Source organism: Pipra filicauda, unplaced genomic scaffold, assembly GCF_003945595.2.
Source record: "Pipra filicauda isolate LSUMZ 115617 unplaced genomic scaffold, ASM394559v2 scaffold403_size635245_pilon, whole genome shotgun sequence".
In the NCBI taxonomy this organism is placed as follows: domain Eukaryota; kingdom Metazoa; phylum Chordata; class Aves; order Passeriformes; family Pipridae; genus Pipra; species Pipra filicauda.
In genome coordinates, this window is record NW_024104536.1 from 430,138 (window position 1) to 447,588 (window position 17,451).

Below are 17,451 nucleotides of genomic sequence, written 5' to 3' on the forward strand. Positions count from 1 at the left end.
GGTTTAGAAACTCAGTTTCCCCATTTGTTTTGAAGTTGTCATTGCTATTCAGTCAAGAAAGTTTTCTGTCACCTTGGTGAGTATATTCTAGAAGGGCAGATTATTATTTATTAAGCCCGTAATGTCTCCATACCTTCTCAAATAATTTCTTCATTACCTCTCGTGTCTTCTGTCTTATTCTGATGAATTATTGAGTTGGTATCTGTGTATAATATTTTATTTTGATTTTAAATATACATAAGTTATCAAGTTCTGTTCAACAGAAATATTCTAATAGGCAAAGTTGAGAGAATACTTCAACATGGAGAGACTGAGCTGCAGTGAGATGAAATAGTGGTGTCCACTAATAATTTTCCCTTTATGTGCAACTCCTATTGCTTCTTTTTTTTTTCCAAGAAAATGTTTTCTGGTTTTATTTTTGTTTTCCTGATATGCTTTTTTTCTTTGTAGGCAATGGTTGGAATATTACAAATTAATGGGCAGGGAGAAGAAAGCACATTAATGCAAGACTTAAAGCCTTTTCGAATTCTTATCAGTTTGCTGGATAAGCCTGAACTAGGTAATTTTTGTATTTCTGCTAATCTTTAATTTGTTTTATGTAGTTTTGCTGTGAGGATATTTCTCTCTTGTTAATCAAATTGAAAAGCTATATTCTTAGTACTAGCGGGTGAGGATTTCTTAGGTCTGCCAAGCTGTATGTGTGTTTTGTGTTTAATGTAATGTATTCATTAAATTTACCTTTTACCAAATGCCATTTCTTCTACCTTCTACACAGGAAACAGTAAGTTAGTCATAGAGAGAACTGACTGCATGTTGGAAAAAATGCAGATTGGATCTTTTCCATTTCTTTCATCAAACAGTGACTTTCACTATTTTAAAATCTCAGCTGTTGTTTTTGGGAATAATTTGTTCTTTCTTCTAACATACACACAGAGATGATAGATATTAAAAAAAAAAAGTTTGGTTGTTTTTTTTTTTTCAGAAGAATTTATCCAAAGGAAGCAAGTATTTTGTTTGTTATGTGGGTAGTTATTTTGGATTTGTTTTTGGTGTTTCTTTTTAATTTTCCTTTCCCCTATTTAAAGTCTTTAAATGCCCTCTTTACCAAATGAGTGCAGAGGACTGTGGGACAAAAGTATTTACAACACTTAAGTGTTGGATATCTTGCCTTTTAACTTGGAATATAATTTCGGAGGTGACTGAAAAAAATCAAGGTTGGACCAGAAGGAATTCTATGGTTTCAGTGACCAAAGCTAGCTAATGATTTGGATAGCTTTCAGCTGTGGACTGTTGGCGGTGCTATAATACAACTGCATGACTACTGGTATTTCTCCATAGGCCCTGCCATACTAGAGGATGTATTGATTGAAGTGTTTCGAACATTATATACACAGTGCAAAGCAGAACTGGAGCTTCAGGCAGAACCATCTTTCAACAAAGATCACGCACAGCTAAGCAGGTGAATAATGAGTAGAATGTATTTTCATAGAATCACAGAATCAGCTGGGTTGGAAGGGACCTCTGAGATCATCAAGTCCAACCCTTGATTCACTACTGCTGTGGTTACTAGACCATGGCACTAAGTGCCGTATCCAGTCTCATCTTAAAAACCTCCAGGGACGGAGAATCCACCACTTCCCTTAGCAGCCCATTCCAAAGCCTGATTTTGTATTAAATAATATATCTTTGTTGCTGAAATCATGACTGTGAAGCTTGTGGGACTGTGACTCGTTTTCTTCATGAAACAGGATCTATTGACATTAATTGCATCTTCTATGTTTAGCACAAAGGTATGAAGGGCTATGGCTTTTATTATTTTTACTTTTTTTAGTATTTAGTGTATGTTTTATTCTTTATCCATGACAACAATGCTTATTTGATTAGTTGTGGTATTCTTTACATCTGCATTCTTCAAAAAAAAAAAAGAGTAGAGTAAAAATGAAAAGTGCTGCAAGACAGCCAGAGTGGAAAATAAAGTGTTTCAGGATTTGAGTTGAATATCTTAAAGGGTGGAGAGAAAAGGGAAATTCAAAGCTGGGTGGGAGAAACAACTGTAGGAACAAAATCATGGGAGAACAGATTTATTAAAAATGTAGTTAAGAGACAACTACTAAAGCAAGGATGGAGAAGAAACCTAGCAACTGTGAAAAGACATTGGTATGACCAGCCTGCCAATATACTAAGCCCTAGAGCAACAACCACTGTAGGAATGAGGGGAGGATAATTTGTCAGTGTTAACTGGCAGTGGGTAAACTCACAGCGATGTGTAGTTACGTAACTTTAAAATGAAGTGTAAAAATATAAAATGTTCCTTTTATTTTCTTTCAGCAAACTGAGAGAAAACAAGAAAACGGCGGAATTGATTAAAACTGCCAATCTTCTTTTCAATTCCTTTGAGCCTTATTATATGTGGGATTACATTGCTCGTTGGTTTGAAGAATGTTGTAGGTAGGTGATAATATTTAACCTCTGTATGTGTAAAGTTGAAGTTAACTTTTCTTAACGTTCCTCTTCATAGAAGTTAGTCTTATGAGATCATTTAGTCTGTAAGTCTTTTTCTCCTCTATCCCTTTAACTTTGATCTTTTGGCCGATATCCAAAGTGTGGTTGTGGGTTTCAGGAATGTGAGTTCTCACAAACTCAGTGTCTGAGTAAAATCAAAAGTCGGAGTTAGCCCCTCTACTGAAGGGGACACTCCAGAGTGATCTCAAAGCTAGTTTTTGTTCTATCTGTCCAGGACGGGATTACTCCAGGACAGGTGTCTGGCAAACCTGTCAGCTTTACCAAGAGTGACTTGTGGAACATGTTGTCTTTTCCTCCACTCTTTTACAGAAGAAGAAGGATGGGAACTCTGTGCATGACAAAGAGAGCTATGGGAGGGGACATAGTAAATAAGGGATAACTGACTATATTAATGGAAAAGAAACAGATGAAGGGACCACAGTAGCGCAGGGGTTGTTGCTGTAGCAAGGGATAGATGATGTAGGGATTTCAAATGAAATCTGTAGAAAATGTTTTTTCATTGCTTACTAATATATTAAGATATTTCGACACAAATTTGTCTTATGAGGCCAACAGTATGCTGTACTGAGCAAAGAAAACCGTGTCTTGGACTACGTTATGAGGAGCCTGGGCAGCAGGTGAAAGGAAGTTATTTTTCCTTTCACTTAGTGTTTCTAAGGTCACATGTGGAATATCATGTCCAGCTTTGGGCATTCCTGAGGAGGAGTGCTGAGAAAGTGAAGAGTCTCTAGTAGAGAACTGCTTAGATGGTCAGTCACAGGACACTGCATGGAAGGTTGAGTTAGGTAAGCTTGGCTTAGCCTGGCAAAGAGGGAAATTGAATGGCAGCCTATGACTTCCTGAAGGGCATTTCCAAGGTTGATACAGCCATACTTTTGGTAGTGGCTGATGGAAAACAAGTGACAGGAACAAAAATTGGCTGAAAGGTTAAGATTGGACTTTCAGAAATGCTTTGCTAAGAACATGGTGCAGCAGTGGAAGAGATGGAACAGTGGAAACCAGGAAGGCTGTGGAGCTTCCTTATGAGATTTCCAGAACTCTGCTAGACAGATGTGGATGAATTTATCTAGGTTTTTTAGCAGTCCTGCTCAGTGTGAGAAGTTGAAGTAGATGAAATTCCTTCCAACATGTCTGTGACTTGATTTTTGTATGTTGGATTGAATTGCTAAAGTAAACAAAGTCGTCTACAGCCAACTAGGAAGCAGGTGAGTATTTCTCTGCGTATAAATGGTGTTACTGTAAACATGGATACCAAATTGCCTTATTAATAAATAAATGAAATCTGGATAATGTTTTTTGGTTTTTTTCTTTTTTCTACATGAGCTGCTGTATTATGTAAGTTATTGTCTTCCATTCTCAATTTTCTGTAGCCTGAATTTTTTACAAATGAAGACTGTTTTACACTGAAAGGCTGTTTGCTGCTTTTTCTGACAGAATGCCATGGGGCAAAATAAGCTACTTAACAGTAAAAAAGAGGTTGCTTATTGGTTTATAAGCATCCCCGATGTATACAACTTTGCATTAAGTTACATAAATATGCTCAATGTAAGGGGAAGGGAAAAATATTGTGAAAGCCTGTTTGAATTTTGCAGGAGGACATTACATGCCAGACTTCAAACTGGGCCTGGAGGTGATAGCGAGCAATCTGAGTTACCTCTGACAAATTTCTGCTTGTTAGTGGATTTTTTGTTGGATATTGTTTCTTTGGTAAGAATTTGCTTTATTCATTGCTAATATTGGGATTCTGTATATTTAGAGTCTACAGAAATACTATATATACCTGTTTTTCCCTGAAAATATATTGCCATTAACTGGTGGACACCATTGAAAGAAATTTTTGTTTTACTATATGATTCTTGATAGACTGGTTGCACATAAGTGAAGTGGTTTTTATGATGCTTATACCTGAAAATTTTGGTCTGTCCTCATTTTCTCTTCTCTGTATTCATTACAAGCATAGTCTTTTGTAGCTTGATATGCTAGTTTAAATGTGCAGCTTTCTTTTAAGGATTTTTTAAAATGTCAAATAAGATGTATCTTCTTCTTCTGTTGTCATTGCTTAATGTAGCAAAGACTGTTGGAACTTTTTTCTATAGCTGTCTTTCCTCAATTCTTTGCTTTCTCATTTTAAAGCCTACTAGAAGTATGAGAGTCCTGTGTCAGGTATGGCAATTAGCCTGTTTTTCCTTTAGTTTTTAATAACTTATCTTTCATTCTTAAACTTTTATCTTAAGGTTATTAAAATAATAGTAGCATTCTTTATTGTTATTGTTATGTTTTGTAACGTATTTGTTATGTAATGAACAATATGTAATAGTTTGAAAAAGAGCTAAATATATTACTATTTGTTTGTTACCCAACTTTAATGTTAATTTTCTAAATATTTTTAGTAAAGCATGCATTTCTTATTCTTGGATATTAAGATATTAATTTTCCTTTTTCTGTGGTCCATATGTTTAGAATACAATTAAGCAAATGGTAGGTACCTCAGGGTGGAATTTGGTGTTACAATTTGAGTTTTTTACTACTCCTTTGTTAGGAGACTTACATTGAAATACAGACAGAACACTTGCCTCAGCTGTTGCTCAGGATGATTTCTGCGTTGACAAGCCACCTTAATACTCTGCATTTGTCTGAGCTTACTGATTCTCTGAGACTCTGCTCGAAGATCCTTAGTAAGGTTCAGCCGCCGTTGCTATCTGCTGGTACAGATGGTATCCTGCAGCTTCCTAGTGGACACAGCAGCTCCATCAAAGAATGGGAAAATAAAAAGGTAACCAATTAAGTTTTGCAGCATTTGGGAAAAATACTTCTTGTGTGGAAAAGAAAAGCAGGCTTTCTAAGTCAGTGCTGAACCATCTACAATCTTTTAATTAGGTTTTAATTTAATATACAACAACACATGAGAAACTTAGATCATCAAAAGAAATTATAGTTGTGATACTATACCTTGATTCTTAAGGAATTTTATCCAGATTTGATATTAAACATGTATAAATCGCTTCAGAATCAGGGCCTAAGAATGAATTAATCAACTAAAGTTTCTAATGCGCTTCACATGTCTGATCAAGTAGAATAACTGGACTCAAAAGAATTCACCATTTTGGTTACATATTAGTCATACTGAAATTCTGTTTTTACCCAATTTATGTGCATTGGATTAATGCCCAGCACTTATTTTACTGCCACTTTTATGTTCTTAGAATCATTTAATAAAGAAATAAAAGAAACAAACTAGCCAGCAACTCTTTCACTTTTAACATAGTTTAGTTTGGTCTACACAGAGCTACCATGGCTCTGTGAGGTATGTTAAGTGACATGCCCTGAAATCCTTGTTTTCCGGCTGAAGAGAGTAAGGAAACATCATAGGACAAATTAAGTTGGAAGTGATAGTTGCAGAGCATGGCTCAAAGCAGGGCTAATTTCAAAGCTAGATTTTACTTAAAGCTAGGTCACGCCACTCAGGGTCATATCCATCTTAGTTTTGAATATCTCCAAGGATGAAGTGACCACAACTTCTCTGTACAGCTTGTTTGTTTGCCCTGTGTTATTTAGTCAGAATTTCCATTGTTGCAGCTCATGTTGGTTGCCTCTTGTTCTTTCACTGTGAATTTCTGAGCACACCTCCATCTTTTCAACTACTTAATGGGAACTCTCAGACAGCAATAAAGACACCTTCACTCCCTCCATAACTTTTAGCGTTCTTTCAAACTGAGTAAATCCAACTCTCTGAGCTTTCCTTCTATCTCAGGAGCCCCTGTGGTGGCCTTCCAGGGGATGAACTCAATACATCAGTGTTTGTTTTGTTCTACTGAGTGCAAACTTGGATACAGTATTCCAGTTGTGGTCTTAAACTTGCTGCAGAGAAGGGGACTGATCGCTTCCCTTGACTTGCTGACTGTACTTTTGGTAGTGCAGTCCTTTATGTGGTTGGCCTTCTTCACCAAAAGGGTCTACTGCTGGCTCATGTTCACCTTGTCCCTTAGGACTCCATCATCCTTTATTGAGGATCCTACCCTTATTCTTTCTAGCTAGTTGATACCTGCCTGGTTTTGTTCTTTTCTTTTTTGGGGGGGTGGGGTGGGGGGGGTGGATTTTTTCGGTTGGTTGGATTTGGTTTTATTTTTAATAAACCCCGTTTGAAGTTGCCCTTTGAACCTTCTATAACCTTTTGCTTTCAATTACAACTGACTCATATGTGGCCATGGTTTCTGTTAAAAGAGATAGAGTGAATTCAATTGACATGTTTCTAATTGATTTTACATTGTATTTAATAAAACAGGGTCACCATTTTTGTCTTTCCAAGCTTTTTAGTATATGCATTTTTTTCTATATACGCTGTTTTCTGTGATACTAGCTCAAACAGATTTTCATTCTTACTCCACCTCTGGTAAAGCAAGACATAATTTCCCATATATAATGATGTCTCTGTTTTTATTTATTAATAGAAAAAGTTATTAGTATTTTTACATCATACTCAAATTCCATATTTAAGATGTCTAGGGATTAGGGTATCAGACAGAAAAACAACTTCTGAGCCTGTTAGATCTCAGTCAACATTTGCCATCTCCAGTAAGATGTCAGGTTCAGAAGTATGAGAGCACCTGCATTTACTCCCATCGATTCCTGCATTTCTGTTTTAGTTGTTTCCACACTAAAGCTTCCACAAAGGAAGCAGAGACTGTGCTACCAGTTACCAGGAAAACTACAGAGGGCCAGAACAGTCCAGAATGTCACTGTGGGTTCTTTTTGAGAAATCATTCATCAGATTTGTACATATTCTTCTGAATTCATGGGGAATTAAGGCACACAATGAGTCATGAAGAAATGTTGTTTCTGGAACAACCCTTCTTTCTCATTTCTAAGGAGATGACTTATATCCTTTCTAGTTGCAAATGATTAGTAGTTTTTAAATTAAAAGTTTGTCTTCTTTCATAATTATAACTCCGTATTTGAACAAAATACCCATCTTCCAGATCTGGGGATTGGTATACAAGAAGAAAGATGCTGGTTAGTTAAAGTTGTGCCATATATATAGCTATAAATTAAGATTCCATACACAATTAATAGAAGTCAGAGAGCATACATTTTACTGATAAATTGAGCTGGCTTTATTACTATACATGTGGAAATGGGAAAAATGTTTTTAGGTTATGAAAGATTTTATTCTTGTATTACAGCTCCACCGTTCACTTTCTAAGGTGTTTTGGCAACTTGTAGTTGTTCTGTTAAATTATGCTGATTGTACCTTCCAAATGAGACAAAACTTTGATAGTTGTGGTTCTTCTACCATTAATGTATTTAGACAGTCATTAGGTAAAAATAATTTAATATTTAATGTGGTTATTTACCTGTACAGCGAGAACTTCAAAAGGATGATCAGAGAAGCGTATACTTTTACATAGTCTCTCACATCTTCCCATTCTTCTTGGCTGACATCTTTTTTGTCTCCTTTGCCTGCAAGCACTTGTTGCTCCTTTACGACTGCAGCATTAGCAGATTAACAAAGAAATATCTTGTCCTTTTGTAAACATGCTAAAATCTAAAGTATTAATATAATCTTGCTAGCTAAAATGACTATATGCAACATAGTTCAGTGTCCTGTTTTCTGCTGAAGTAAGGGTTTTTTCTTTGATGTATGAATCTTTTGGTTTATGATGCTGTATAAATTAGTTATACCTTGTGCCTACACATTTCAGCATTCTTTCATAATAAAGTAGACATGATTATGATATGAAGAAAAGGTTAAAAGCAATAATATTTAAAACATTTTGCTTGATAAGCATTTTTTTTATTGTTAGCTTGGTCTGGCAGGCTTACTGAAGCACCAAACATCATTTTGCATAAAATATATTTATATTAATAGATTTAATACCGTGGAATAGACTTTTTGCTTTCAGATGCAGATGCAAATAAATATTTTCTCACTAAGACTGAAATAACCCATTTTGAACAGTCATTAAACTTTTATTTCACTCAGGTGCCATCAGTTTCACTTGAAAATCCTAACGATGTGTTTGAAGATGGTGAAAATCCTCCAAGCAGTCGATCATCGGAAAGTGGATTCACTGAGTTTGTACAATACCAGGCAGATACAACTGATGACATTGACAGAGCACTGAATGAAGGTCACGGTGCACCTGGCATTCCTATTATTGGTAGCACATCCTCAGAGACTGAGACAGCATCAACTGTGGGATCCGAGGAGACCATTGTACAGCCTCCTTCCATAATGACACAGGGGGCAGCAACTCGTAGTGGTAAAACGATCCAAAAGACTGCAATGCAGTGCTGTTTGGAGTATGTCCAACAGTTTTTAACCAGATTTATCAACCTGTATATCATTCAGAGTAATTCCTTGTCTCAGCCCTTGGGGGCAGAGCTTCCGGTGGACCTCACTACAGTGCAAGGACAGAGCACAAAACAGGACAGAGAATCACAAGATGATGCTAAGGTAAAGAAAACAAACAAGAAAACACCACCAAAAGAGTACCTTCCTGCCTTTATTGCTGCTTGTCAACTGTATCTTGAATGTTCAAGCTTTCCCGTTTACATTGCTGAAGGAAACCGTACTTCGGAATTACATCCTGGGAAGCCTGAAGTTGGTAAGCTGCACTCTTATTTATCTTAAGATATTAATTTTTATTCCCCCTCTCCCCCCAAAAAAAAAAATTAGAGTAATAGTATTCATGCTTTGTGTGTGTTGCTGTTTGCTGCTGTTCTCAGAAATGCAAGTTTTCTTCTGTAGCAATTGGTTTGCTTTTTGGAAACTAAATTATTTTCTCATAGGTTTTTAAGAATATTGCTGGCATGGGATTTGATACCAATCAATATTCGGGTGACAAATATAAATTATGCAAACTGAAACTTGAGAGTAGAATTGGGATTGTCAGATGTTCTTTACTGTATGGATCCACGATGTTTTCTTTGTAATATTTTGTAATGGCCACAGCTCACATCAAGTACATTTTTAGCTTCATTTTAGCAATTTTAGATTGATTTGCGCATTGATCACTTTGGCAATACATGGAAATTGTAAGCTGCTGTCTAATAAAAATCATACCAGATAAGAAATGCATTAAGTCTACTTTGCTCCCATTAAAGGAACAGTTCTTGCAAGAAGTTCTTCAGGCTACACTTGCATTAGTAAACAAAATAAAAATGGTGAGATTTGTGAAGTATGGATGTGTTCACAGATAGGTGAAACCATTCAGATACAGATAAAGATGTAATTTAAACATTGACAGCTAGGGTTTACTGTAAAATGGTATGTTCTAGATGGACAGTCTAGTTTTACAGTTTGTAGTCTTCAATTTACAGTTCCACTTTTTTGTTCTATTTTTGGTCTGCAGTTTAAGAGTTGCTCCTTAAAATGATGTCATGGTGGATATGCTTGGAGAATGCAAGAAATAGTTACAATAATTTTGGCTACTGTCATAGTCAGCTTCTGTGATTTTATTTTTTTTGAGGAAACTTCATGGTTGCAGCTTTTTGTTTCCTATCCACAATTTTCAAGATCTGTTCAAGGCTAAGGGGTGGGCAGTGTTTGGAGATGAGTAGTTTTTTGGCTTTTGGAAACAAGCATGTTAATTTGACTGCTGCTTCTATTTCTGTGGTCTTTAAGATATGTTGTGTATATCTCTTCATTACACAGCCAGGAGCAGAGCACATATTTGACTTCATAACATCCAGTCATATCAAGTATTTATGTCAGTTGAAGGCAACTTGGTTGTAACTGTTATTAATTAAGGGTATTACAATGCTAAAGATCTACTACGTTTTGTAAGAGATCTGTCTAAGGATATGACCCTGGAAATGTGAATTTTTATTTATTTATTTTTCCCAAAAACTAGCAGCCTACAAATGAGTGTTGTGTCTAAAGGCTAAAAATATTTTACAAGTCAGCTGTTTGCTTCTGACCTGTTTGTGCATGTAGCACTTTTGATTATCGCTGCCTTGCCCACCACAGAGCAGAAAGCCTCTAGAGCTTGAGTAGTATGTGCCTCGTATGAAGGCAGTAATTCTAGGAGTCCTTTTTACTTTTTGTTAAATGTCTTGGATTTGTGTTTCTTGTTCATCATCTGAACCTTCCCATTTGTGATGTCCTCTTTACAGTCTATTAAACGGTGCAAGTTTGAAGAATAAGCATAAATTGTAGGTGGGTAAAAACAATGGGAAGAATTGTGTTTCAAATACAAACATTTGTTGCACAGAATGGCAGGGCATATGGGAATACTGAGGGGAATGGGGCTGTGTAGCTGTCCCGGAGTGCTACTTCCTGTAACACAGAATTCCAGTGGAACAGAGAATGGAAGAAGATAGTTACCGTAATTCTCACACCACCCATTGATATGGGTTTTTATACTGCAGAAGAGGTTGTTTTTATTGAAGAGTTCCTAAATTTGGAACATGTTTTTGATGGGTTCCATTAGTGGTGTGACCCAATTGCTCTTAATCACCCTGGAGAGTCATCAGTCTGTTTATTTGAAGGAGCCAAAATAATCTGATATTGATAGAACATAATTGTGCTTAAATTTTGCTGTATGCTTAATTTCTCAGCTGTCTTTAATTGAAGAAATTAAAAAGGGAACTAAGTGAAGCTGAGAACAATGGTTATATCTGTAAACTCTAGAACACTGTATGGAATTGTTAGGAGTATTTAGGCTTCAGTTTATATTTCAAAATTAACTACTGTGGATATAAATTAGAAATTGCATTGTTCTTCACTTGATTCTAAATAGGTGCTGTATTTTTTCTGTTAAATAACACTTCTTCACTTGTGTCTGATTCTAGCAGCATTTGCCTTTTTAGGAACACAGTCAATACAGTCTTTTCGAAGTTTTAAGAGAAGTTACTTTGGTATCTCTAAAATAAAAGGGTGCAATATTCACTTGGAGAGTTGACTGCACGCTTCAGAGAAAGGCACTTCCACTGTCAAACCAGAGTATGACATTAAGTGAGGGGACAGTAAGAAGAGGAAAACAACCACCTACAGTGAAACAGAATATGGTCTTGTAGGATCAAGTTTCTGCACACAAAACATCAATTTTCACAGAAACTTTTAAAGTGTTGTCAGGAAAATCTCTGGTTTTTTTGTCAGTTTAAACTTAGTTTATATATGTAAATAATTCTATCTATATGTATATTATAATATATAAGATAATATATAATAATGTCCTAGGTATTTTTATATATCTATAGAATATACCACAGAATTGTTTCAGACTAAGAACTACAGTATTAAGATCTGATTGCTGGTCAAGACTTTTGAGAAGGAGGAAAGTGAATGTAAGGATGTACAAACTACTAAAAGTTCAGTTTTGCCTAAAGCATGAAATCATCTGGATGCATTTCTATAGAATTTATTTTTCTCTTTCTTTTCAAAATTTTCTATTAATTTTTGGTTACTAAATGTTTGAAGTGATACAGTATTGCATTCTTAATTGTATTATCTTAAAGATACATCAGGAATTTTTTCTCTTGCATACATTTTCCTAATCCCATACAATGGACAGATTAAAATATGAAAGACAAAAGACAATTGTGCATATAGTTATGGGATATAAGAGGGAAAATCCATAATATTTAAAATTGTTAAATGAATATGTAATCTGTGATTTTTATTTCAGACTGTGAACAAGTACATCCTCCACTGTGGCTACAGACTTTAATGCATGCTTGCAAGCAAGCAAGTGATTTCAGTGTTCAGGGTGTTACTATTTCCCTTGTGATGGACTTGGTTGGATTGACTCAATCTGTTGCTCTTGTCACTGGAGAAAATCTGAACAGTGTGGAAACTGCTCAGCCTCTTAGTCCTAACCAGGGAAGAGTGGCTGTTGTCATCAGACCTCCTCTTACTCAAGGCAATCTGAGATATATGGCTGAAAAGACAGATTTCTTCAAGGTAAGATGCAGTATCTCATTGCTGTTTTCTTTATACTTCTTTACCTTTCTGGCAAAGATAAGTCTTGGTCCCCTTACCATCCTTGGTGTGGTAAACCAAATTTTCTTGCTGAATATTTTGATATCAGTTGTAACCTGTGTTAAAATCTAAATGAAAATACACAGTAAGTTTTCCTGCTGCGATTCTCTTACTGACCACATGAGTGAAAATCTGTGTTTTAATGCATATTTTAAACATATAAACAAAACCTGATCGAATAGCAGTGTTTATCAGCAAAGGTAAAAACTGAGATGTGCATAATGTATGACTGCTAAACACCAGTCTTTGCATTTGTGTAATTTATGTAAGAGATCATTTACAAAAGATAATCAGCAGCAGAGTATATTATGTAGTTAACTGTATTTCAATGAAAATTTATTTCTAGAGATACATAAGAGTTCTGACTCTTAACAGGAAATTTTTGTGTAGCAAGTAATTGCATTGTTTAAAACAGTTTCTTCTGTTCATACAAAAGGAACCATTTTACAGACTGCCTCTTGGTCACAGAGTGTCCTCAAATGTAGTGTCTCCCGTCATTGCATAGAGATCAATGTAGTCTAGAGTAAAACAAGACATGATAGTCATTCACTTGTGTCTCTTGCAACTTTTCATGTACAAAGCATATAGCTTTAACTCTTTGGGACCAGTTGGGTGATGGAACTCCTCAGCATCATCAGAAGAGTGTGGAGCTCTTCTACCAGCTGCACAACCTCGTTCCATCTTCTAGCATTTGTGAAGATGTTATTAGTCAGCAGCTGACTCACAGAGACAAGGCAAGTTGTTCATAGATTTACTAAAAAACCAGTTAAGTATATAACTATAGAAATATATGTAGAAAAAGGACTTGTCCCTTGAGATGGGGGTATAAATAACTTCAAAATTGAAAAAATGTTGCCTTGCATATTTTCAAATGTTATTTTAGCTCTGTGATGAGACTCTAGTTTCATGCTAGACAAAGGAAATTTTTCAGCATTCAGCAATAGACTTATGTAGGAGACTTCATATCTTATCAAAAGTTATGCTATGCTTCCCAGTATATAAAGCACGTGCTTAGCTTTTGCTGTTGTTAGTAAGAGTTCTTCTTGTTATGACAGATACTTTAATTTTTTTCCTCACCTAGAAATTTATTTCACATAGAGACTATCAATTTGACATTTGAGTTTAGGCCTTTGTAGTGCTTTAAATTTTAGATCCATGAGTTGTTTTCACAGCCTCAACAGAATGAATGGTTACACACTGTAGCAACACAGGGTTGTGTGACTTCAGAAGCAGTTACCTTTTTGCCTTTCTACCAGAGTTACCAGGTCAGCAAAAGTGAATGTGAGCCACTCTGTCAGTCACTGCTGTTCACAGCTTGCTGTATTGTTAAAATTGGTGGTGATTTTTAGTTTCACTTATTAGGCGGGTCTGTGAACTGCTGTGACTGTGGATGTGGTATTTGCTCATTTCTGCCAACCCTCCTGTGAAAACAGTAATTTCTTACATCTTCCCAGCATGGATTGGAAGGGCTCACATGGAGTCATCTGTATGTGTTTGAGAATTGGTATTTTCACTCTATTCAGCAGATGTTAGTGTATTGTTTTGTGTAACTGTATATATTTGCAGCAGTGTTGTGGGTTATTTACCTGTGAGAAGCATATTTTTCTAAATACAAGTGACGTTTGCTTTACTTTCTAGAATGCTGCTGTCTCTCTTGGTTTTTGTTTCTGGTGTAGGGTGGTGGTTTTGCTTTGTTTGTTTTTAGTTTTTGTCTAATGTGATTTGCCTTGTGTCCTTTCTGTAATTTTCATAGCTTTTACTTAAAGTTTTCGTTATTATGGCAGATACTAGTTTTATTAGCTGTTGCAAAGCTTCTGAAGTTGTATTGATGTAAATGAAGTCTGGAAGTATTCCAAACTGTCACAGTGGTTTTAACAGTTTTTAATTTTGTCTCATTTTGGTTAAACACCTATTGCTCATTCCCTATAACAATATATTTTAAGAACAAACAAGTGAAAATCTTTGTCCTTTTGTCTCTGCTTATCGTCTAGTAATTTAGTTTAAACCCTTATTGTACTTGAAAGTAATTTTGATGTTTTATTCAGTGTAATTATCCTGATTGCTGTGCTTTGTTCACCCCTACAACTGCTTAGTAGCTTCCTTGTCTATTGTATCCATGTATTCAAATCACAGCATGACATTTACTGTTGTTTGCAGCCTTGCTGGAATACCTCTTTGCCTTGATCAGCCCCAGTAAAGAGATAGACATAACAGTTGTTACTTTGGACCGTTTTTACCCTTAAATATAAGGAGTTGGACTTCGATGATCCATGTGTGTCCCTTCCAACTCATGATATTCTATAATTTTATGAATATTCTATATATTATTACTAGTTATTAGAAGTCCTCTGGGCGGTAAGCACGTCCTATTTGTCCAAATAAAATTCAAAGTTCCAGAGCTGAATTTGAAGAACTCTTGTCTACAACATATCTAGCTAGAAAATTCTTATCTCTTTCTAGCCAACTTATTTTCATTCCCTTATTGCCATGTGTATTGTGTTTAATCCCATCATTCCAGATGCTATAGCTAATATTTTTTCTTCTTTCTCTGCCTTTTCTCTGTCTCTTTTTGCTTGAGTTTTCATATTGAAAAGCTTGCACATTTCTTCATGATCTCTTTTAGTGCCAAGATAGCCTCACTGAAAACAGAATTGTGTAATTTGTGAAAGTAAAATAAGTATTGTTCAAGCTACCACACTTTTAAAATTTCTAAAACTTTTTTCAAGCTAGACTTTGAAACTAAGTCATTTAAGATCATGATGGGGGAGAATCGTTTCATGGTACTAAATTGCTCACAGAGACCTATTGTTGGCTATTACTGGTTTTAAGATTAGAAAATAGTATTTGAATGTGTAGTCAAAAAAGTTAATTTTAATAATTTCATTATATCTTCTAAGCTACTGTATGACTCTTTCCAGTTTTTATCAGGAATTCTTATATTCTGATAGATCTAACTTATTATTTGGTCCACAGAAAGTAAGAATGGAAGCTCATGCTAAGTTTGCAGTGCTATGGCATCTCACCAGAGACCTTCATATTAACAAGTCGTCTTCCTTTGGCCGTACCTTTGACAGGTTGGTGATTGCAAGGATGATTCAGTTGAAATAAATTTACTTCAAAATCTTTAACTACATTATACTGGCAACAGAGTGTGTTTAGAGGTTGGAGAACTACAGTGTAACTGTGAGAGCAAGGAAGAAGGACAAGAAGTGAATTTGTATTAGGCAAAACTGTTTTCATGATGATTATGTAAGCTGTAAATTTTTCTGGAAGCTATAAAGAATGTGAAAAGAATGGTCACTCTATCACTGTGTTTAAAATCAAAGTGGTGTATATTGAACCTAGTATCTGAGTTCTTGCTGTGTTTTGATAAAAACAAAAGCAGGAGAGAGAAGCCAAGCCAGAATTGAATTATATGAAATGGAAAGTAACAGTAAAACTAAGAAAACCTAAGAACAAAATTGCAAGCAAGTGCTAAAATATGAAAGTTCTTTTCCTTAATTTGTTCTGTGTGTTTTGTGTAAGAGGTCGTTTATAGCAAGCAGCAGAGGATTTCTGTTTTGTGTTCTGGTATCAGACTACCTTTTTAAAAAAGACTAAATGATCCAGACTCTGAACTAGTTTTGTCTTCCTTAGCTAGCACAAGTGTTGTGGAAAAGTGTTTATTTATATTTCCTAATGCATACTTAGCTGTAGGGAGTGGAGTAAAAAGGTTGTTCTTTCCTTGGCTTGATACCATCACTCATTGCATAAGCAGTGATAAATTCTATGTGCACAGCTAAAAATTTATGAATATGTACTGCTGGAGGATGTAAAACAGTAGGTAAAACTCAGAGTCTAATATATGTATTATTTTTCCCCAAGTCTGGAAAGGATTCTAAAGGCTAGAACTATTAAAAAAGAAAATAATGACAGCAGGAAGTGCTGAATTGTCAAGTATATTTCTCCTCTCTGTTCTTGAGGACAAAATCTTTGAATAAGTTATCTTTTCTTTTGCATGTATCCTTGGGAATTGGCTTTTAAAGTTGTATATTTTTTAATGGTGCTAGCACTCAGAAGGCAACAAAAGCTTGTTATGCTAGAAGCCTTACACATATTTGAACTGACTATACAACTGCTAGTATTAGAGCAAATATCTTAACTGACCTTATTACTAGCTCTTCCTGGCCATTTCTTCATTAGACTAGACTAAAATATAAAGCTTCAGGTTGCAAAGTTTGGATTCTAAAGAAAATACTGGTTTATATGGAGAAGACATTGGAGTATGTACTGGCATGTTAAGATTTGTCATATATCAGATTAAAGTGGGATTACTCTGTAAGCAGTGTAGAATTTCTGCTAGATTCATTCATCTTTCTGTTCTAGGTCTTTGTTTATCATGCTGGATAGTCTCAATAGCTTGGATGGTTCTACATGGTCAGTGGGACAAGCCTGGTTAAATCAAGTGCTTCAAAGACATGATATTGCAAGGGTTCTTGAACCTTTGCTCCTACTCCTTCTCCATCCGAAAACTCAGCGGGTTTCTGTTCAGCGAGTACAGGCTGAATGTTACTGGACTAAATCTCCCAATCACCCCGAAGAAGAAAATGAAAAGCAGTTCATGCAGAAGTTTAGCTGTGCTGATGGTATGTACACAAAAAGGCTGTAGGAAGTTCCTAAATAATTTCTTTGACTGTTGTTTACGTGCGACATTAAAAACAGCAGAAATTTTTGAGGGTAACTTGAAAAACCAGGTGCTGGAATAGCTACTGCTTATGTGTGCATTTGTCTGGGTTTTTTTCTATTTCAAGTGTCATGGAAGTTTTATTGTTCTCAAATTAAGATGATATGCAAGTGTTATAATGCAGAGTATTTTCTTATGTTTTACTGAACCTTGATAGACATTAGGAATATGGCTTGAAGCTTAACCAAGAAATGAAATGCTTTTATAACCAGTGACTTGGGGC

General features: G+C 35.6%; 1 protein-coding gene across 7 annotated transcripts in view; it reads left to right on the forward strand.

Annotated features, from left to right (window-relative positions):
- Positions 1–17,451, forward strand: part of DOP1A (DOP1 leucine zipper like protein A) — a 61,559-nt gene that overhangs the window by 21,588 nt on the left and 22,520 nt on the right. For 5 of the 7 annotated variants that reach the window (XM_027743197.2, XM_027743202.2, XM_027743200.2 and 2 more), the window contains 11 exons: positions 451–559; positions 1,339–1,459; positions 2,329–2,448; positions 4,116–4,230; positions 4,657–4,686; positions 5,063–5,296; positions 8,504–9,128; positions 12,153–12,427; positions 13,087–13,239; positions 15,479–15,579; positions 16,871–17,130. In XM_027743197.2, coding sequence (XP_027598998.1) covers positions 451–559; positions 1,339–1,459; positions 2,329–2,448; positions 4,116–4,230; positions 4,657–4,686; positions 5,063–5,296; positions 8,504–9,128; positions 12,153–12,427; positions 13,087–13,239; positions 15,479–15,579; positions 16,871–17,130 — 2,143 coding nt within the window. The remainder of the gene's footprint in view (positions 1–450; positions 560–1,338; positions 1,460–2,328; positions 2,449–4,115; positions 4,231–4,656; positions 4,687–5,062; positions 5,297–8,503; positions 9,129–12,152; positions 12,428–13,086; positions 13,240–15,478; positions 15,580–16,870; positions 17,131–17,451) is intronic. The other 2 variants (XM_027743201.2, XM_039385325.1) reach the window with 1 other exon arrangement.